The following is a 22,568-nucleotide window of genomic DNA, read 5'->3' as shown; positions in this document are numbered from 1 at the left end:
GGTTTTTTCCCCGGTGCGCTGCCTGCTTCCGTGGTAAGTCTTGTTATTACGGCCGTGCTGACTGTCTGTACTGCAGGGTCAGTGTGCCAGGCGGTGTACTATTGGGGGGACAGGGCCCGCTCGGCTGAGGGGCCTTTGTCCGAATACGCTGGCGATGTGGGGGGCGGGGTCACTAAGTGCCCACCTGGTGGGGTCTTGATGCTGGCATCATGGCCTTCTCCGGGCCCCCGTTCCAGGGGGTCCAGTCCCTTTGGTGGGTCTGGGCCTTCCTTCGCGCTCCGCTGCTACGGCCTTGCCATGGGGTTGGGTTTGCCCTTGACCCCGTGATTCTGGGGGCAGTAACGAGGTTGTTCCCTCCGTTCGTTCCCGGGTGGCATGCGGGTTGTGCGTGTGTGTAGTCATGGGGTCAGGCCACGGTCTGCTCACCCTGTGCGTTGAGTTGCTTGAGTGCCTCTTTGCACGGTCGGGTCCGTCGCCCTCCCGGGAAACCCCCAATAGGGGGGGTGCCCTCCATTAGGGGGGGTCGGGGGGGCTCGGCCCTCCCTGTTCTGATGGTTGTGGGGGGCCTTCAGCTGGGTGTATTTGTCGGCCGGTGGCTCCGCTCGGCCTCCCTTGTGCATGAGTGACGCCGAGCGGATCCACTATGATATGACTATAACCAAGTTCTGTTAATAGTGGTGACGCTCTGCGTCCGACGCCGCTGCAGCCCTTGATCTCACCTTGTGGTGAAAGCTTGGGAAGGAGGAGAGCAGGTGACCACACACCTGCTTATGTAGGTAAGCTGATAGGGGTGTGGTCAGAGAAATATTGGGATATAAAGGTACATTGTGGTCTTTATTCAGTGCGCGTGCACGTGTGCGAGGACAGTGCATGAGTGACGCCGAGCGTCACCACTATTAACAGAACTTGGTTATAGTCATAACCTATCGTTATCAGCTATAGCTACCAGGGGCAACAAGCTAACGTTAGCTCCGCAGCCAATCAGGGCTTGACAACCTGTAAAAGCAGAAAACCAATCCTCGCCCTCAGCCAATGAAAACGATGGGGGCGGGGTTTGGAGCAAACGTCGCTTGCCAATCACATGGTTTCATACACGGCCCATACTAGGTGTGACCTCATTTTGACAAGGAGCAGCTCCTGAGTGGAGTTTGTTTCCCCGGCGACCAACCGACCAATGACAGCTTGGTCGACTAAAACTCTTCTCATCGACTAACGTTTGGTCAACTAGGGGGCAAACCAAACCCTAACGATGATTATTATTATTATTATAAAACACATTCTAAACCAAAAAACACTGTATACACTGTACTGTACACTCTTCCTACCATATATGAACTACTGTGCGGAGGTGTGGGGTAATACCTACAAAAGCACTCTACAGCCAATATGCACCATGCAAAAAAAAGCAATAAGAATAATCAACAATGTAGGATATTATGAACACACCAATAACTTATTTATAAAGCTACAAACATTGAAATTTAGGGACCTAGTGGATTACAAAACTGCCCTCATTGTATACAAAGCCAGATACAAACTAATCCCAGGCAACATTAAAAAATGGTTCAGAGACGGGGAAGGAGAATATAACTTAAGAGGGAGAGGGAATCTTAAACAACCAATGGTACACACCACGCTGAAAAGCATGTGCATATCTGTGTGTGGAGTGAAGTTGTGGAATAATTTACCCGAATACATCAAACTGAGTAAACATGTGGCACAATTTAAAAAGCAGCTAAAAAAATACGTATTGGAAAAATACAGAAATGAGTAATGAGGATAAACAAAGTTATGTTATATTGTGTTATGTAGTGCTGTACTGTATTCACTGCAGTCAAGTGAATCAAGTTTTTTTTTCTTGTAATCTTTTAATATAAGTAAAAGTATATTCTATATTGTAATATACTAAACTATGTTATATCTAGTAAGATTAATGGAAGAACAAATATAAATGTAAGGGGGTAGGGAATAGGGATCAATAAGCTTAGCTTCCCTCTACTCCTTTTTTGGACATGTCTGCTAACCAAACACACTGCTCTTGACCTTTTGTTTATAATTCCTTTTTTTTTTTTTTTTTTTTTATGTATTTCTGTTAATGTTTTTTTTATTTGTTGTTATGATTGTTTGGTTTGACGGAACAAGATATTGTGAGTTGTTTGGAGAAATATGGAGAATAACATGTCCAAAAATAAACTTTTTCATTCATTCATAGCTGCCATGTCCTGCTGACAATTTGTAAGTCGCTTTGGATTAAAGCGTCAGCTAAATGTAACTGTGAATTATTATTAATAGTTAATGAATCAGGACTTACCTCTACTTTAGCTGTGACTGGAGTTATGAAGGTCAGCAGCAAGCACAACCACGGCCCCATCTGACAGACACACACACGCACACACACACACACACACACACACACACACACACACACACACACACACACACACACACACACACACACACACACACACACACAGTGTACTGAGGTCATATTAGTTGGTTAGATTTCAGATATTTAACACATTGCGCTGCTCTACTGTTGGTCTGGGGAGGGGGTGTAGACTACCACGTGTCTCCTCTGGTACAGGTGACATCGAGGAGTTTCAGTTTCATGCCCAAGATCCCCTCCCTGTTGAACATCCACCCCAGACCATTAGGAGTCGCTGTTTGCAACTACCAGGACTCACACCCCACCAGCTTCCCTTTGTGGGAACGACTGGTCGAGCCAGAGGTACTGCTGCCGGGATTCTAACCTGAGTCTCTGCGGTGGTAGTCGAATGCTTAGACCTCTACAGTCGTGTTGACCCTTTCAATACCACACTACAGACGGTTAACCTAACAGAAAGGGTTAACATTATGTAGTGTGGTAGTGAAAGGGTTAACATTATGTAGTGTGGTAGTGAAAGGGTTAACCGTCTGTAGTGTGGTAGTGAAAGGGTTACCATTCTGTAATGTGGTAGTGAAAGGGCTAACCCTTTGTCGTGTGGCAGTGAAAGGGTTAACATTCTGTATTGTCACAGTGACAGGGTTAACCGTTTGGTAGTGTGGTAGTGAAAGGGTTAAGCTTGTTAATCGAAATCTGTTTCTTTTGGTTTTAACAACTAACACATATAAAGTTCAGGTTTGCATTTCAAAATGATAAATCAATCTGTCGGCAATTATAGCTAACCATTAGCTACAGGTAGCGAGTGTCGACCATCTCGGCTAGCTAGCCATGTACCATTCTAAGCTAATGTTGTATCAAGCTGACAAACGGAGGTTGTATGAACTAATTGTACAAATGATGACAGATTGACGTTACCATGTTGAAATGTAACCATTCACTTTATATATATATATTGTTAGTTTATCACATTTCTTTCAAGGGTAGGAACTAGTGCTGTCAGGCGATTAAAAAAAAGGATTTGTAATTAATTAATCTAATTAATCGCATAACCATTTTAGGCCTGATAGTCTATATTCTATAATCATATTTCAAATTGCATGTGTCCAGATAGCAAAATTCAGTACTGTATCTACAAAACCTTCTGTTTAATCATCTTTCCTTTATTCATTTGCTTATATTTTTCAGGTCTGGTAAATTTTAGCATGGTGTTACGCACAGTCAAAGATTAAAACATTTTTTTTTTTAATTGATATTCTTATTTGGTTCATTGCAATTTACTCAAGCCTAATAACAGACACAGTATTTCTGACACTGGGAATACATTCCCTGAGATCCCTAGAATCAGATACCAAGAACATGCAAATGGACCATTTAAAAAAAATAAAGTATATAAATGTCTATTCTACGTTCTTATGGAATGAATGAATTTTTTTTTTTTTAAATATTTAATTTTTTTGTAATTAATTGTGCGTTAATTTTCATAACGCGATAATTTGCTGTGTAATTAATTAATCTAATTAACGTGATAAACTGACAGCCGAACAGATTTTGACCCTGGAATGAGATTGGCACCACACTGGCTTGTGAAGGGTTAAACTAACTAGCAGCACACTAACCTCTGACCTCTCATCTCAGGTCTCTTGTTGCTCCTCTGAAGCTTAGCTAAGTATTAAACTAGCAACCCGTGACTTTACTCATCTAGGCAGCGCTGTCCTAATGGAACATCTAAACATATAAATACCAGTCCCCTCCCTCAATAGCAACCACTGAAATGCCCTTGAGCAAAGCACTTAACCCCCAACTGCTCAGGTGGAGCTGCTCAGTGGCTAACAGTGTCAGACTGCCATACAATTAAGAGAGAGAGAGAGACAGAGAGAGACAGACAGACAGACAGACAGACAGACAGACAGACAGACAGACAGACAGACAGACAGACAGACAGACAGACAGACAGACAGACAGACAGACAGACAGACAGACAGACAGACAGACAGACAGACAGACAGACAGATGAAGTGTTTACCTTCTCCGTAGTTCTTCCCGCCATTAGTGGACTTTGGTCCCCGAGGCACTGGTTGTCACGGTAACGAGGTCTGCTGTGTCTCAGGTTACAATAGTATATGGAGGGCACACACAAACACAAACACACACGTGCACACACACACACTAACTCACGCTGAGCGACGGCCCTCCCACTCAGCCTGCTGAACTTCCTGTTTGCTTCCTTGTTGTTTTCAGGAGAGCTGGGACGGTCATCAGCTGATGAGGCTCACCTGGACAGCCTGGTCTCTCTCTCTCTCTCTCTCTCTCTCTCATCACACACATAATAAACCTCTCCATAAAACAGGGACACGTCCCCAAGGACTTCAAAATTGCGAGAGTAACACCCCTGCACAAAAAGGGCAGCAAATTAGACCCGGGTAACTACCGCCCTGTTTCTATCCTTACCTCCATCTCGAAAGTCATGGAAAAAATAGTATACGAACAGATCGAAAAGTACCTTGCGGAAAAAAATCTAATCTACGAATTCCAATCTGGCTTCAGAACATCCCACTCCACGGACACATGCCTTCTCTACTTGAACGACCACATCAAACAAGAGGTGGACGCGGGCAAATACTGTGGCATGGTCATGCTGGACCTACAAAAGGCCTTCGACACTGTCAATCACACCATTCTGATTGACAAGCTAAAAGCAATTGGTTTTGATAGTTTATCAGTGAGCTGGATACAATCCTACCTGGAGGGGAGGGAACAGATGGTGGAAGTAAACGGTACCCTACCCCCCCCCCTAATAATAATAGGTTTACTATACTGTAGTTGTCTCCTTAATACTGTAGTTGTTCATTAATGTTACCTAAATGTCATAAGTGAATTATATAGAAACAACTGACCAAAATTGACTATTGCACAACTGATTTGACTTTTTTTTTTAATAATAAAAAACCACCCCTGCACCCTCCCTTGCCTGACCATGGCATTTAGTGAAATTATGCTACTGCTCTAGGGGCTGAGCCCCCCTAAAGGTCTGATGCTAGAACCGCCCCTGCCCCCCCCCCCTCATCCGCATGCGCAGTAGTGCAAAACAAGGTACAAGCCCCGACGCCCCGCCCAGTCAAACAGAGTACAAGCCCCAACGCCCCGCCCAGTCAAACAGAGTACAAGCCCCGAAGCCCCGCCTCAAACAGAGTACAAGCCCCGAAGCCCCGCCTCAAACCAGAGTACAAGCACCGAAGCCCCGCCTCAAACGGAGTACAAGCCCCGAAGCCCCGCCTCAAACGGAGTACAAGCCCCAAAGCCCCGCCTCAAACAGAGTACAAGCCCCGAAGCCCCGCCTCAAACAGAGTACAATCCCCGAAGCCCCGCCTCAAACAGAGTACAAGCACCGAAGCCCCGCCTCAAACAGAGTACAAGCACCGAAGCCCCGCCTCAAACAGAGTACAAGCCCCGAAGCCCCGCCTCAAACAGAGTACAAGCCCCGAAGCCCCGCCTCAAACGGAGTACAAGCACCGAAGCCCCGCCTCAAACAGAGTACAAGCACCGAAGCCCCGCCTCAAACGGAGTACAAGCCCCGAAGCCCCGCCTCAAACAGAGTACAAGCCCCGAAGCCCCGCCTCAAACGGAGTACAAGCCCCGAAGCCCCGCCTCAAACAGAGTACAAAGCCCCGAAGTCCCGCCTCAAACAGAGTACAAGCCCCGAAGCCCCGCCCAGACGTTGGGCTTGCGGCTCTGCAGATATACCCTACTCACCACCACACACAGCTTTAATCGAGCATCCCTCCTCGACCTCTTCTATAACCTATACACACATGATCCGCTTGGGGGAGACAGTGTGTGAGGAGGAGCCTGGCAGCACCAGCACATCAAGGAAGGCAAGTGGGAAGAGAGCTCCACCAACATACATCCAGCTACATTACTGTAGTCCAGCTGAAGCCGACAACAAGGCAGGGGGGGCTCTCTATAGCACAGCGATAGTAGTAGTAGTAGTAGTAGTAGCAGGGGATACTATTGCGGATCTTTGGTTGTGGGCGGGGGGGGGGGGGGGATCCGGACTAGTCGACAGCTTCTCATGGTTCTTTACCCACTGATGATGAGCTTGTTGTTGCCATAGCAGGGGACCTAGTGGACCACCATCAGTAGGAGGAGAGGGATCATCCTAGTAGAGATGTCTGCGAACCTGAACACCTCCTCTGTCACTTACAGCCACAACTCGACGCCCAACGGTGGATCTGCTGCGCGACCCCCCTCTCATCATCATCATCAGAATGGTAAAAAAAAAAAAAAAAAACACAGAGAGGCCCTTGATGCAATTAGCCGGCTAATAACGATCATCATCATCATCATAGCGTTATTTAGCTGCTTTGCGTTTTTCTGTGCTCCTAACGAGCTAACAAACAAGGTAGCCAGCTGATCTCTAGCTAGCTTTAAGCTAACGACTGGGAAGCATGCTAAAGAAGCTAACGTGCGATGGCTAGGCTAGTGTGTGTGTGTATGTGTGTGTGAGAGAGAGACAGACACACACACACACACACACACACATATTGCGCATCATCATCATTCCATAACGTCCCCTTGGTTCAGATCATAAAACAACCAGCTAGCAGGATGACAACATAATAATATAACACAATGCTGCTGTCTATAATGCTAAATTAGGCTAGCTAGTAGCAACGAAGCTAACAGCTGTGTGAGAGGTTCTTGTTGTCCCTCCTGCTGTGTTACGGTTCGGCGTATTAATAATGTTTGATTAGAATGGTTTATTGATGCTTCTTTTTGAGTTCTCGTGTCGCTTGAGCAAGAGTTGCATAGCTTTGATAATGAATTCAGCCCAGCCCAGCCTGTGTGACCGTGTGACTCCTAGAACCCACCTCACCCCTGCCCACTTTGACAACCTAGGATGGCTTAGAGTAGACGACAGAGTACAGCAACTTGCAATGGGCCTGGTCTACAAGATACACTACGCGACCAAGGTACCCATGTACATGTCAAAATACTTCCCAAAGGTCAGTGAATACCACGATCACAACACCAGAGGGAGCTCCACAAATCATGTAAAACCCAGATTCGGCTCAAACAAGGGACTAAACACGTTTCGCAATTATGCCACATCAATGTGGAACGCCCTGCCTAAAGCTGTAAAGGAATGTGAATCACTACCCACCTTCAAAAACACTCTCAAAAAACACCTACGCGAGACTGCAATTCGAAACTGGCCCCTACAAATGTCCTAACCTAGTTGTACAGTAAATGACCAAGTAAGGCTTTGTCAACATTCCAATGTACAGTGTAAAATGTGTGTGTGTCCCCTACCCAACCCCCCCCCCCCCCCACCTCCAATGTACAGCCCTCACCCAACCCACCCAACCCCACCCCACCAACCTCCTCCAATGTACAGTTTCTACGCCAAATGTATATACACTCCTTTTCTGGACACTTTTGTATCACAAACAGTACTGTATTTGCAAATCTGATATGTCATAAATGTATAGATGTAGCAGTACTGTCTATCTGTATGTCATGTATGTCATATATGTTATGATGAATTGAAAATGGGGGACCCTGGTGGAAACAAGACGAAAGTCTTTCTCTGGTCTGCATCCCCTTAACAATTGTATGTATTGAGATGTACTGTACTGTACCCATTCTGCAATCTGTTAATAAACTTTTCAATCAATCAATCAATCAAACCGTTTGCCTTTTAATCTGTGACGTTAGGATTGTATATTCTCTCTCCCACCCGCCACCCACCCCCTCCAGTCCTAATGTACAGTCTCCTCCCCATCATAATGTATATATTCTCTGTTAGGATCTCTGGGTAACAGTACTGTATATTTGCATATCGTATATGTCACAAATGTAACGGTACTATATACCTGTATGTCATGTATGTCCCTATGCCATAAATGTCATGATGTCACGTATGCTGTGTATGTCATAAATGTCACTATGAATTGAAAAGGGGGGACCCTGATGTAAACAAGACAAACGTCTTTCTCTGGTCTGCATCCCCTTAACAATTGTGTGTATTGAGCCGTACTGTATTGTACCCATTCTGCAATCTGTTAAATAAAGGTTTCATTCATTCATTCATTCTGTTTCTCCCCTCTGCACTAGGTGCTGGACAGACCTGCCCATCCATGTATCCACCGACAGGCTATTACGGGGCCCCTGCTCCACAGCAAGGCTACCCCGCCACTCCTGCACACTGCACTCCTGCCACCAACAAGGCGCCCGCCACCAACAATTCCCACAGTGCTGCTAACTACTACCACAACAACCAGCATCAACAGCAGCACCCCGGCGCCCCCAGTGTAGCGCCCTCTGCGTACGGGGCGCCCCCTCCTGCCGCACCCCCTCCTGCCGCTCCTCCCTCCCAGCTCTACGGCGCGACCCCTGCCACCCTCCCAGCTTCAGCCCTCCCGCCGCCCCCCCCCCCCCGGCAGACCCCGCAGACCTTCCAGGAGCACGTTCCCTACACCACACCAGGAGGGTATTACGGACAGCAGCCATACCACCACACTCCCCAGGCGCAACAGCAGCAGCAGCAGCCCAGTCTGGTGGCAGCGCCCGCTAGTGGCCCCGGCGGCGCCCCCCTGTATCCCATTGTGTCGTACCCCTCCGCGCCCGGGAGTTGCCAGTATGGCACACTGCGATCCTCCCAGACGACGTCCTTGGTCCCCGGGGCCGTTCCCACCCTGATGAGTGCCCCCCTGCACCAGTACCCTCCCGGGAACGGCACCTCTCACCCGGCGGCCCCCGCTGCGGCTCTGCAGCGTGGGTACAGCGTGGCCCCTCCACACAGTCAGCCAGCGGGCACGCTCAACGGGGGGCAGGGAGACACGGGTAACATCTGACAGACGGATTCATTATTTTTTGAACAAATGTTTTTTTATTTTCCCTTTTTTAACATAAAACTAGACAAACAATACAGTAACAGTAAAAATCTACGATAAATCACAGGACAATGACAGAAATAATAATAACAATAATGACAGTCCAGTAATTAAATCAAAATAAATGTAGATTAAAAGACATAAAAATAATAAATACAATACAATACATGTGCTCTTGCTCGCTCTTCCTCGCTCTTTCCTTCCCCTTCTCTCCCCCTCCACCCCCCCCCCCCCCCTCAGGACCCCCACTTGGACTATACATCCACTATTCCATTTAACATCAGAAATGACAAGTTCATATGCGTCCCTTTATCTTCTCCACCACAGCTAACCAGATTGCTATGCTGGCTTCATTAACACCTAAAATTTGTGCAGTAGATATCTCTAGATAAATCACATCGAGATAGGTGAGAACCCATACCTTCTGGCACATTTTATCCGGTTGAATCCAGCGTGACGCTATCAACTTTTTGGCAGCCGTAAGACCGGACAGAATTAGTCTCTTTACATGTACAGAGGTTGATAACTGAGAAACATCATTCAACAACAATACAGAAGGCAGTGTAGGTATGGTCAGAGACAAAAATTCTGATAATTGAGTAGTTACTTTTTCCCAGAATATCAGAATAACAGGAGGGCATTCCCAATACATATGCATAAATGTACCAAGAGCACCGTTTAAAACACAAGGAGCATCGAGGGTCTTGTCTGAGCCCCATTAGGTGCAAATGTCTAGGAGTCAGGTAAGTCCTATGAACAAAATTAAGATTAATCTGTTGGTGATCCGGGGTTGCGTGATGATAGCCGAACGTTTGCCCAGACTGCATCCCAATCAAAATCTACTTCCAAGTTTGGGATATCCTTCCTCCAAATCGAGTCTAGGGGAAGGACATCATATGAGGACGTAAGTAAGTGACGATAAAAGTCAGAGACGAAGCCTCTCGATGTCTCCTTTTCATAAAAGAATTTGTGAAATCTGTGGTGCTCAAGTGGAATTTTTAATGGGACTCCGTGAGCCTTCAAAGCTGCTCTTAATTGTAGATAGAAAAAGTGAGTGGAGCTGGTGAGGTTAAATTTGTTAAATATATCTTGATAACTGCAAAAACCATGGTCATCAAAGATATCCCCCAATGTGTGTATGCCTTTCTTTTCCCATCTAGGAAATCTGATAGGTTGTTGTGCAATAAGGAGTAAATTGTTATTAAATAGGGGAGAATGACTGTGCCATTTATGGTGGTTAGTACACTTTTTCTGTGTGTCACGCCATATCCGGATCACATGTGTAATAAGAGGGCCAAATCTCAAGTTGCATTGCTTAATTGATAAGTTGGTGTACACTATATTTGAAATTTTATTAGAAGGATAAACCCCTTGAGATATGCTATCTCGTTTTCGAGGGGGTCCTATCCTGTAGTCTGTGGTGCCACTATGTTCTCCTCTAATGGTCTCCAGGATACCGATGCTTGAGAATCAAACCAGGTGATCAGTGGTCTTAAAGAGAACGCTTTAAAATAATAGTTGAAGTCTGGAAATGCTAAACCCACATCGGCTTTATTTCTCTGTGCAGTGGATCTTTTTATTCGTGGAGGTTTGTTGTTCCAAATGAATTTATATGCAGCAGAGTGTAATTTTTGCCAGTAACCAACAGGGGTAACGGCAACATCGAGCTGAATAAGTTAATTCTGGGTAAAACATCCATCTTAACTATTGATGCTCGGGCCTGTAATGAGTTGACAGACATGACGGACTGATTCATGAACATTTAGGACCGGTTACATCTGACAGACGGATTCATGAACATTAGGACACGGGTAAAGAAATAGTGGTGGGAAGAGCAATTCTCTTCAATTCTCTGTCCCTCGATACCAACCGCTGAAGCGTCCTTGAGCAAGGCACCCCCCTCAACTGCTCCAGTGGAGTTGCTCAGTGGCCAACGGTGTCAGATTGTGGTTGTACTGGGCAGCTCCTAGTGGTCAACAGTGTCAGACTGTGGTTGTACTGGGCAGCTCCTAGTGGTCAACGGTGTCAGATTGTGGTTGTACTGGGCAGCTCCTAGTGGTCAACAGTGTCAGACTGTGGTTGTACTGGGCAGCTCCTAGTGGTCAACAGTGTCGGACTGTGGTTGTACTGGGCAGCTCCTAGTGGTCAACAGTGTCAGACTGTGGTTGTACTGGGCAGCTCCTAGTGGTCAACAGTGTCAGACTGTGGTTGTACTGGGCAGCTCCTAGGTGTGAATGTGAAGCAGGGCGTTGCTGAAAACGTAGTGGGTGGGTGGGTGTGTGTGTTTGATGTGTTTGAGATTTGTTGCCATGGTTTCCTACTGTTATTGTCCTGATCATATCCACAATAACTCTCTGTTTTGTGTGTGTGTGCGCGTGCCTTCCCCACAGTCCAGACCACAGGGTACCGACAGCACTATGACCAAAGTCTACAGGCCTCTGTGACCCATGACCCCTACGCGGGGATCACACATGGCAGTGGGGGTGCAGACAGAGACGGACCACCCTCGGGAACCCCCTCCACTTCTGTCCATTCCTCCCCAGGACACCACGCAGGTAAAGAGGAAAACACGAGATTATTATTATTATTATTATTATTATTATTATTATTATTATTACTGCGGTTACTGTGTAACTGACAGGTTCGTAAAGGTGGCTTGATGTTCAAAGATTAGATTAAAAATGTATTGTCATCATACGGCACAAGTACAGTACAACGAAAATAAGTTTGGCATCCAACCAGAGCGCAAAAAAAACAGTAAAGTGCAACAGTAATGTACAGGTGATTAAACTGGGTATAACATATATAAATTAGTACTACTGCTGAGTAAGAGTGCTAATCAGATGTACAGAGTTGTAGTATTCATATGTACAGTTATACAGGGTATATAAAGACACTATAAATACATACTGGCCAGCAGCATAACTAATAAGAGTAGTTAGGGATATGTACAGATATAGATATAGTATTTACAGATATGTAAAAGGATTATGTGCAGGTATGTACAGACAGACAGATGGGTAGATAAATATATATATACAGTAAGAATATATGTATAATACGGTATATACAGCTTTAGTTTATTGTACACGCTATCATACAGAGTTATATGGGTTATAGGCAGGTGTATAAGTAGGTAACGGAAGGAGATTTGCTGCATGTTTTATTTTTGTTTGATTATATCCATTGTGTCACGTCGTCCAGGGTGTTTTTGTATATAAATGCGTCTCTTTGTTTAGTCCTGGTCTCATTTTGAAGAACTGAAGAACGGGTGTGCCCCCTCACCCCCACCCCTCCCCCAAAGTTCCTTCCCTTCCTGGTGATTTGCGGAACAATATCATAATAACAGCACTGTTTGTTCTTTTGGTGCTTTTCTTCCTCGTTTTTCCTCCTGTGCTTTTCATGGTTGTGGTGGAAGTGTTAGTTAGACCGTTGCAGTCTGCCCAGTTCTAGACGTGTGGTGAACCGGGTTCTAGACATGTGGTTAACTGGGTTCTAGACATGTGGTTAACTGGGTGAACCGGGTTCTAGACGTGTGTTTAACTGGGTTCTAGTAAGTGTGACATGCTCTACAGGTGTGCTTAGCAGCAAACGCACCTTAATCTGCTAGTGCTACACACACTAGGGTTGCCACGGTGATGTGGAATTTCATTTGACTAAATGATCTGTAGAGCGCTTACTTTGATCTTTAGCGTTATACGGCTACATTGATCCGCTGCGTGTCTGTCCGTCTGTCTGGATTTAATTACATTTCAACGATTTAGTATCCATTTGTTGGACAGACAGAGTTGACGTTTGGTTCTAATTAAAAAATAAACCTGTTCAGTCACGGAAGGATCAATGTAGTTCATTGATCACATGCTGTTGCTGGTCTGGACTGGTCCTCTGAGCTCCTGTCCAGTCGAGCTGCAGGGTTTAATCCAAAATATTTTAGAATCCTCCGCTATCGTTGTGTAACGTGTCGTATCGAGTCGACTTTCTCCCGTGAAATTAAAACGAAGTGAGACTTAAAAATAGCTGCTGTCCACTAGGGGTATATAACGATGCATCGAAATGCATCGATCCTAATGTGACGATTCAACTGCATCGATCTGATTAGAATCGATTAGAATCGAAATAAAAAAGATTATGTTTTATTTTATTTTTTATTTTTTATATTGACCTATAGTCCATTCATGCTGAGTGAATCGGTTCCCCCAGCCACATTTGTGTATTCAAACATTTTGGGGGAATTAACTGATAGAAAATGTATCGAATCGAATTGAATCGTGGTCAAGAATCGTAATCGAAAAGGTCGCATCGTTACACCCCTACTGTCCACACACATTAACATAAGATTGAGTTTTTACTAAACAGCGAACGTAACATAACCAAACAAGCGAGCTAGCTGGCTGCAGTCATTGCTAACGGCTAGCGGAGCAGGTGCTGCACGTAAAGCATTCGTTGTGAACGTTACGTCACTGATGCTTGAAATGTGTGAACTTAGTGACACCGCATGGAAAAACGTACAAAACGTTGCTACCAGGTAACATCTCCGGTGTCTTCTTTCTTCATCTTTACTTCTCTGTTCTCCCAGCTGGTAACCTGACGGTTATGCCACCTGGCCAGCTTGCGAGCTCAGCATGCCTTTCAGCGGTGTGACAGTTAATAGGGTCCCCATCTCAACACACTACACACGGTGTAGGTGCCGGTAAAAACGAGGGGAAATATATTCTTTGAGATAAAAAAAAAAAAAAAAAAAAAATTATTAACGAAGGGAGCTCCAGTAGCTCACCGCGTACCTCGAACGCTATTTCGGCGTCGGGGACAACCGTGCGCGTCACGGATCTGGGGTAGCGAGTTCGACTCCCGGACTAGCCGTATTTTCTCAGAGTGTCTTTCCCCCGATCTATACCCCCATTCAACCTGTTTCTGTCGGTCATGCTTGACCAGAAAAAAAAGCGATAAACGCTAAAAGAACCAGCTGACTGGTCAAAGTTTAAAAAAAAAATAAAAATGATTAACGACTACTTGAATATTCTAAAAATCCATGCCATCCCCACCACACGCCCCCTTTAACCCCCCGCCTCCCCCCCACAAGCTAGAGTTGACGCTTGTCTCCTGTGCCTCTTCCCACCCCCCTCCAACAGGCATGCAGTATGGATATGTTGCTAATAGTGGAGCTAGCTCAGCCTCTGCCACCAACTGCACCCCAGCTGCCGCGCCACCACCCGCACCCGGCCACGCCGCCCCCTTGTCCTCCAGCTCTGACGACGAGGATGAGGAGGACGAGGATGAGGATGAGGAAGCAGGTCTGCTTTAGCTTTTACTCTTCCCTCCACACACACACACACACACACGCACGCACGCCTCCGTCAGCCTGACCATCTCCACCCTCTCCATCTTCTAAAAACCAACATAACCATCACGTCCCGCTCGCGTCATCACCTTCCATCTTGGACACGCCCCCCAGCGTATCCGTGTCTGGCTCCGACCCACGCCTCACCTCCCCATCCCCCAGTGCACCTTACCTTAACCCCTTCACGGCCACACTACAGGAGAAGGCTAACCCTTTCACTGCCACACTGCAGACGGTTGACAAGTCTGTAGTGTGTGGTAGTGAAAGGGTTAACCGTCTGTAGTGTGGGGCAGTGAAAGGGTTAAAGAGGCTTGTTTTTATTATTATTTCTTCTTTCCGCCCGCTTTGATCTCCAGCCTTCCTCCCCAGCGGTCGCTCATCTCCTCCCCTCAGCCCCCCTGTGTCGCTGCTACGTGTTGATTCCATGTTTAAACGCTCGCCTTGTTTTACTTTGCGCCCACTGACAACGACCCAAAACCTTGTCAGAAAGTCAACGAGGTAAGTGAGCGAGAGAACCACCTCCCTCCCATTTTTAATGTAGTTGCTGCAGTATCGGCTTATTGTCACGTAGACTCTGTGTCTCACTGGTTCTCCTGGTGTGATGATGACTGTCTCACTACCTCCTTCTTGCTCTCTGGTAGAGCCATATGAAATCCGTTTTTTATTTTTTTCCAAATTCCATTTTAGCGATGGTAGTTGGGTCGACAGGCTCCCGTGGGTCATGTTGGGTCTCAGGACCGCCCCCAAGGATGATCTCCAGTCATCATCGGCTGAGCTGGTCTATGGCCAACCGCTGCGGGTCCCCGGGGAGTTTTTACCTGACACCACAGACCCCTGGTCTGCGACCCAGCAGCGCGTTTCAAACTTGGAGAAAGCTAGGGCTTTTGTGCCGGTCCCCACCTCGCAGCATGGTTTGCCACAGACTCGTGTTCCACCCGGCCTCCAGGCGACGGAATATGTGTTCATACGGCACGATGCCCACCGCGGGTCCTTTCAAACCCCCTACGATGGCCCGTTTCGGGTCCTACAGACGGGAAGTAAGACCTTCGTGGTGGACATTGGCGGTAAACCGGAACATGTCTCGGTGGACAGGCTTAAGCCAGCTCACTTGGATGTGGATCACCCCGTGGCACTTGCTCAGCCCCCGCGGCGGGGGCGACCTCCCCGTGTTAAACCTCGTCACCCTAAATCGCTTTTTGAAAATATGAGTCCCTCACCGCCCATTAGGCACCTTGCCCCTTGCCCTCCCCGCCACCGCAAGGCCCCAGGGGGTCCCACGGTAGCTCATATGCCGGCTCCAGTTGTTCGGAGCCGTTATGGTCGGGAGGTCCGTCTACCGACCCGTTTTGTGAGTTAGTAAGGTGAATTCTGGGGGGACATATGTAGTGGGCACTTACATGGGCACTTACCTGGACGGGACATAATCCACCTACACTGTCACTTTAAGGACACGGGGCATCCGGGGTATCTAGAGCGGCCATATTAACGCTTGGTTTGGTTTGTTGTGGTATCCATGGCTATGCTAATAAATGATGCACACTGGTGTGTGGTCAAAGAAACTTCACTCTCTTTGGTCGTGATTTCCCGTCTCCTACAATATCATATCATATTCCTATGTCTCCCAGGAATCGTGGGGCTCTGGGGAATAAAGGTTGGGAAGACCCTGCTCTCATAGCCTATCCTTTATAATGTTATAGGCTATTTCATTTACAGTTTACTCTATCAGCCTACCCAGCATGTAATACGTTCTTTGTTAGAACTCAACTCGTTATTATTTTGCGCATAGATTGCAGAAATACGGGAAACGTTTTGATTTATATTTAAAAGGCTTTGACACAAAACGAAATAAGTGGAATTTCGAAGCTGCAAGCAGAATACAAGTCGTATCACCCACACGATATATGCTACCTGTATCCAGAGCATGTATGCTTTTCATTCAATTAAGTCACATTTATTGCAAGGGTTTTGTATACACATAAACTCAACAAATAACCCCTGTTCTCGTTGCAATGCGTTTTTAATTCTTTCTTATACAGTAGGAAGGGGGAAGAACACTATATCATGGGTGTTCATATGACTTGTATTCTGCTTACAGCTTCGAAATTCCACTTGTTTCGTTTAACAATGGCAAAGCCTTTAAAATATAATCAAAACGTTCCCGTATTTCTGCAATCTATGCGCAAAATAATAACGAGTTGAGTTACGCGGAGCGCAGTCAGTACACCCCGTATATTCCGATAACGCTATATATAAACCATGCTGCATTCATTCAGAAGGAAAGACCTATTATTCCAAATGCTATTTATAGGGTTTTGACCATAATTACACTACTGTTGCTATTTTACAATTAACTATAATGAATTACGGGGGTCATACAGAACACGTCAGTCAAACTAATGAACGAAAGCTTATTTCCGCGTTGAAATTAATGCATGATACTGATGAGAGCATATGCTGTCCGTCTGCAGTATCCATATTCTACCGCCGGGCGCCAGGTACGCATGCCCTGAGCTGAGCGTAAATATACGCACAAAGTCGAGCACAAGTTCAAATTGATAAGTCCCACACTTTGCTTAGAAATGATCGTACGCACGGGTTACGCGCACATCTGTGTGTACGCAACGTTGATAAATGAGGGCCCAGGACTTTGGTCTCTCTCTTTTTTCTTTTTAACAATCAAGGTGTCACGATTAATCGGCGGACTGAATTGAATAAACCGATTTACAAATAATAGATAAAAAAAAAAGTACTGTGTCGATTTTTTTTTTATCTACTTTTTTCTCCCATTTTCTATTTTTCTCCCATCCCAATTTCGTATCGTCCAATTCTACCCTCCCCTGTCTTGAACGCTGTTAGGCCATGCCTCCCACAAGCCGGCTGCAATGTGAACGAAGCCTTACATCACGTGTCCCCTCCGGTACTCGAGGAAGCAGCCGTCGCATCTTTTCACCTGCACAGCGCAATCTCTCAGCGTCGGGGGTCTGCCTGGGAGGGACACGCCGCCCCCGTCGCTTCCTGATTCTGCTGCGCAGGCGCACCAACCGACTTGTAGGAGTCGCTGTCCACAACGTCCGATCCCCACCCATCAGCTTCCCACCCCCTAATACTGCCAATTGTATTAGTATGAACGACCAGCCAAGCTGATAGCAATGCGGAGAGCTGGGCTCGAACCCAGCATCTCCTGCATTGGTGGCGAGCGCCTTGCCCACTACACCACCTAGCCGCCCTCAGTACTGTATCGATTCTTCAAAACATTTCATTGGTGGCAGTTAAAGGTTCCAAAGCGTCTAGTCCAGGGGTTCTCAAACATTTTTATACCACAACCCCATTTTATTTAGGCTTTTATTTTGGTGACATGATGTATTGCGTAATTTCAAAGTGGAATTAAGGAATATCAAAATAGAAGCACACGTTGTTGAACTTGATCATGCATATTTATTAATTTTTATTACAGCACTATGTTATCAATACACATTTATAAAACGAGGCATATTTAGCCAAAATATGTTGCCAGAACAAAACAAAAAAAAAATTGACTTGCCAATGCACTGTCACCTACCCACGACCCCACTTTGGGTCACGACGACCCGTCTAGTTTGAGAACCGCTGGTCTAGTCCGACTCACACTACAGAAGCTTAAGGCTTTTTTCTCTCTAAACCTGAGCCCTCTGGAGGTTCCGGTGTGTGGAACACACTGTGGTGCGTGACGACTGTTTCTACCTCTTTGATTTGGCCCACTTACAAGAAACCACTGCACGCTTCGCTGTATCGTAGGAAACTACCGGTAAGTGTCATTATGTATGGAGGGGAGGGGGATTGGAACGTTTTTTTTTTATAAATTTTTTTTTATTTTAATTAAATCTTTTAAATTGTACTTTTATTTAATCAGGCAGGTCGATTAAGAACAAATTCTTATTTATAATGACTGCCTGGTGAGAGGACGAAAGGGCCTCTCGAAGGGTAAAGGGGACAAATGATGTATACATAATAGGGATGGGCATTTTTAAGAAAAATCCTAGATCGACTGATCGCATGCTATACTCGAGTGATCGTGTATTACTCGAAAAGGGGAAAAAAAACTATAAAAAAAAAGAATTTTGAATATATATATATATATATATTTTTTTTACTTACTTTTGTTCATTCACGTATATGTTTAAGGAAACCAACAAACAGTTATAATCTTACACATACATGTGAGACAAATATGTAAAAAAAAAAAAAAATCATTATTAATAATTTAAGATCGATTTTACTCATAGCTATGAGTAATCGATTACTCGCGCCCATTCCTTTTTTTTTTTGATCCACTTTTTCTCCCATTTTTCTATATTTTCTCCCATCCCAATTTCGTATCATCCAATTCAACCCTCCCCTGTCACGAACGCTGTTTCTTGCCTCCCACAAGCCGGCTGCAATGTGGACTAAGTCATACATAGCACGAGTCCCCTCCGGTACTTGAGGTAACAGCAGTCGCATCTTTTCACCTGCGCAGCTCGATCTCTCAGTGTCGAGGAGTAACGCGTGGGAGGCTCACGCTGCCCCAGACACTTCCTGATTCTACTGCGCAGGCGCACCAACCGACTTGTAGGAGTCGCTTGTTCACAACGTTCGATCCCCACCCTTCAGTTTTCCCTCCCCGTAATACGGCCAATGTGTATTACTGCGGACGACTACTCGCGCCCATCCCTAATACATAACAGGTAAGGGAAATGTTTAAATCAAACAAACAACCAAATAAAATTACAAGGTATACAGCGGAATACATGAAGCAGAACAGACATTTCAGTTAAAAGACTGGGTGACAGTTGCAGGTGTGTGTAAACTCTGCGATAGAGACCTTAAAAGTAGTGAACATCTCGTTCCAACAGCTGGGAGCAGCAAATTGGAAGGAGGATTGACCGAAGGAGGTGTTAACACAGGGAACATCTAGCGAGATATGGTGAGCAGCTCTGGTGTTATAGAGATATGGTGAGCAGCTCTGGTGTTATAGAGATATGGTGAGCAGCTCTGGTGTTATAGAGATATGGTGAGCAGCTCTGGTGTTTTAGAGATATGGTGAGCAGCTCTGGTGTTACAGAGATACGGTGAGCAGCTCTGGTGTTACAGAGATATGGTGAGCAGCTCTGGTGTTGTAGAGATATGGTGAGCAGCTCTGGTGTTATAGAGATATGGTGAGCAGCTCTGGTGTTATAGAGATATGGTGAGCAGCTCTGGTGTTATAGAGATATGGTGAGCAGCTCTGGTGTTACAGAGATATGGTGAGTAGCTCTGGTGTTACAGAGATATGGTGAGCAGCTCTGGTGTTATAGGGAGTAGATGACAATTTTAACAGGTGTATCAAATAACGAGAAAATGCAAATGAGTGTAAGCCAATGAATTCCTGGTTGAGTGTAATGACTGCCAAACTGTACCCTCGCCAGGTGCTGAGATTTCTGGCTTTTTTAAACGTCCGTTCCTGCCAGTAATCGGCCCATTAGTTTAAATCACACACTTTAACTGAACGTAATTTGTACGCGTCTCGAGTCTACACTGCCCTCATTCCCAATCAAATTACGTTCTTATCGAACACAATTTATATACGAGGCGACAGTGGCTCAGGAGGTAGAGCGGCCGTCTGGTAATCGGAAGGTTCCAGGTTCGATTTCCCCGGGCAGCTCGTCGAAGTGTCCTTCGACACTTGACCCCTAATTGTTCCCGATGAGCAGGTTTGGCAATTTACACGGTCGCCTCCGCCGTCGGTGTGTGAATGTGTGAGTGAATGGGTAAAATGTGAGGAACAAAATTATGAAGCGCTATATAAATATAAATGCACCGTTTACTATTTATTATACACAGGGTTCGCACAAGGTGTAACTAATTGTCGGAAATTGGTTTTAACTTTTAAGCCATAAATATTGGATCAGATTTATTTTCCTAATAAAGAAACGGCATTTAAAAGTGAATTGGATCCTTTTAAATGCCCTTTTAAAATGAAATATTGGGTTCGAGTCCAGCTCTCTGCGTTGCCACCAGCTTGGCTGGCCGCTCACACTAATACAATTGGCAGTATTAGGGGGTGGGGAAGCTGGCGGGTGGGAATCTGGCGTTGTGGACAGTGACGCCTACAGGTCAGGTCTCGGCGCTTGCTCAGTGGGGCAGGACTTGGTGGAGATAGCGTGCCCTCCCACGCGTTACACTTCACCAATGAGAGCCCTCGCTGCCAAGTGAAAAGACGTCACTGGCTGTCGGCGCACGTCTCGGAGGAAGCGTGCGATCGACTCGGGACGCCCTTGTACCGACTCGTAGGAGAACATGCATACAGCGGCAGGCAGGGGAGGGGGGGAATTGGCACAACGACTAATTGGGACGGGGAGAAAATCAGAGAAAATCAGAAACGGAACAAATATAATAATAATAAAAAAAAAATGAAATTTTAAAACTGTAAAACTTGTAAAAGTACTTGAAAGTCATTGAATTTAATTTTGCAATGTCTGTGGGAACCCTGTATACAGCATTTCTTTATTTTTAAATACACACCATGACTACACCACGACGACCTCAGCTCTCCGGTGTTGTGGTGAGAGAAAGCGCTGATGAATCTCCCCGTGGTGGAACTGTCATCATCGCCGTCGGGAGGTTAACAGGGTTTTAAATATAGCTGCTCCCTCGCCACACGAGCTGCGTGTGTTTCTCTCTCCGCAGGGAAGAGAGGACTTGTCGGCGCTGGTAGCAACTCATTAGCACCTCTTCTTCATAAAAGAGCCCGCTCGTTCTAGCTTCCAGCTTGCGTCGTCGTCATGCGCGTTTCCCTGTCCGCCCGAGTGAAGTGCGCTCTCACTGGGTCGTCTTGTTTGCGAGAACGGGAGCAGGCGTTCTCAAAAAAGTGTGCACCCCCCCCCCCCCCCCCCCCCCCCCGCGCGGGCCAATGGCGGCCCTCGGAGATGTCGCTGAGGGGGAGTGAACATTAGATCAACAGGTAGCAACAAAACAACCAACTTTTATTAAACATTCTGATATTTTCGCGCGTCTCGTGCCACTGTCAGTGTCAACTAAGCGAGGACAAGTAATATTGACGTACAGAGATTGAGAGGTTCCAGTGTGACACTGTGAGACAGGCACTTTCTGATCAGATGGAATAACGTTACTATTCGTTTGGGGAATATATATAATATACAGTATATATAATATGTATATATTCTCTCCCCACCATATGTATATTTCTCTCCCACCCACCCACACCCTCCTAATGTACAGTCTCCTCCCCACCGTATGTATATATTCTCTCCCCGCCATATGTATATTTCTCTCCCACCCACCCACCCCCTCCTAATGTACAGTCTCCTCCCCTCTGTATGTATATATTCTCTCCCCGCCATATGTATATTTCTCTCCCACCCACCCCCTCCTAATGTACAGTCTCCTCCCCACCGTATGTATATAATTCTCTCCCCACCGTATGTATATATACGGCCATCTTTCTCCCGGGTTGGTGTGATCACATGACTGACAAAGCCGTGCAGTGATAGGCCAGAAGTCAATTCGATTGCATCCAGGCTCGATTGCTTATCCTGTCTGGGTAGCCCGGATGATGGTTTTTTACATTGAATTCTATACACCGCAATTATACATGGAATTTTTTACATTGAATTCTATACACCGCAATTATGCATTGAATTTTTTATATTGAATTTTATACACTGCAATTATGCATACATTTTTTTACATTGAATTTTATTATGCATTCGAATTTTTTACATTCAATTTTAAACACTGCATTTTTATTTCACATAGGTAAATTCGGAGCAAGAAAATTCAGATACATGATTTTCAAAGTAATTATTTTCAATGCTATAAATTCGGTGTCTGAAAGAATTCAGATACATGTTTTCAGAGTAATTATTTTCAATGCTATAAATTCCGTGTCTGAAAAAATTCAGATGTTTTCAAAGTAATTATTTTCAATGCTATAAAT

At 45.6% G+C, this 22,568-nt stretch overlaps 1 protein-coding gene across 1 annotated transcript in view; it reads left to right on the top strand.

The window, feature by feature from the left end:
• Nucleotides 1-6,436: 6,436 nt before the first annotated feature.
• Nucleotides 6,437-22,568, top strand: part of sec24b (SEC24 homolog B, COPII coat complex component) — a 100,545-nt gene continuing 84,413 nt past the window's right edge. The window contains 4 exon segments of the mRNA XM_084331938.1: nt 6,437-6,651; nt 8,498-9,226; nt 11,667-11,831; nt 14,406-14,567. Coding sequence (XP_084188064.1) covers nt 6,549-6,651; nt 8,498-9,226; nt 11,667-11,831; nt 14,406-14,567 — 1,159 coding nt within the window. The 5' untranslated portion in view covers nt 6,437-6,548.

The sequence above is a fragment of the Notolepis coatsorum genome, assembly GCF_963971535.1.
Source record: "Notolepis coatsorum genome assembly, chromosome: 16".
In the NCBI taxonomy this organism is placed as follows: domain Eukaryota; kingdom Metazoa; phylum Chordata; class Actinopteri; order Aulopiformes; family Paralepididae; genus Notolepis; species Notolepis coatsorum.
Note: the sequence above shows the minus strand (reverse complement) of the source record. Positions and strands in the feature narration are given on the sequence as shown.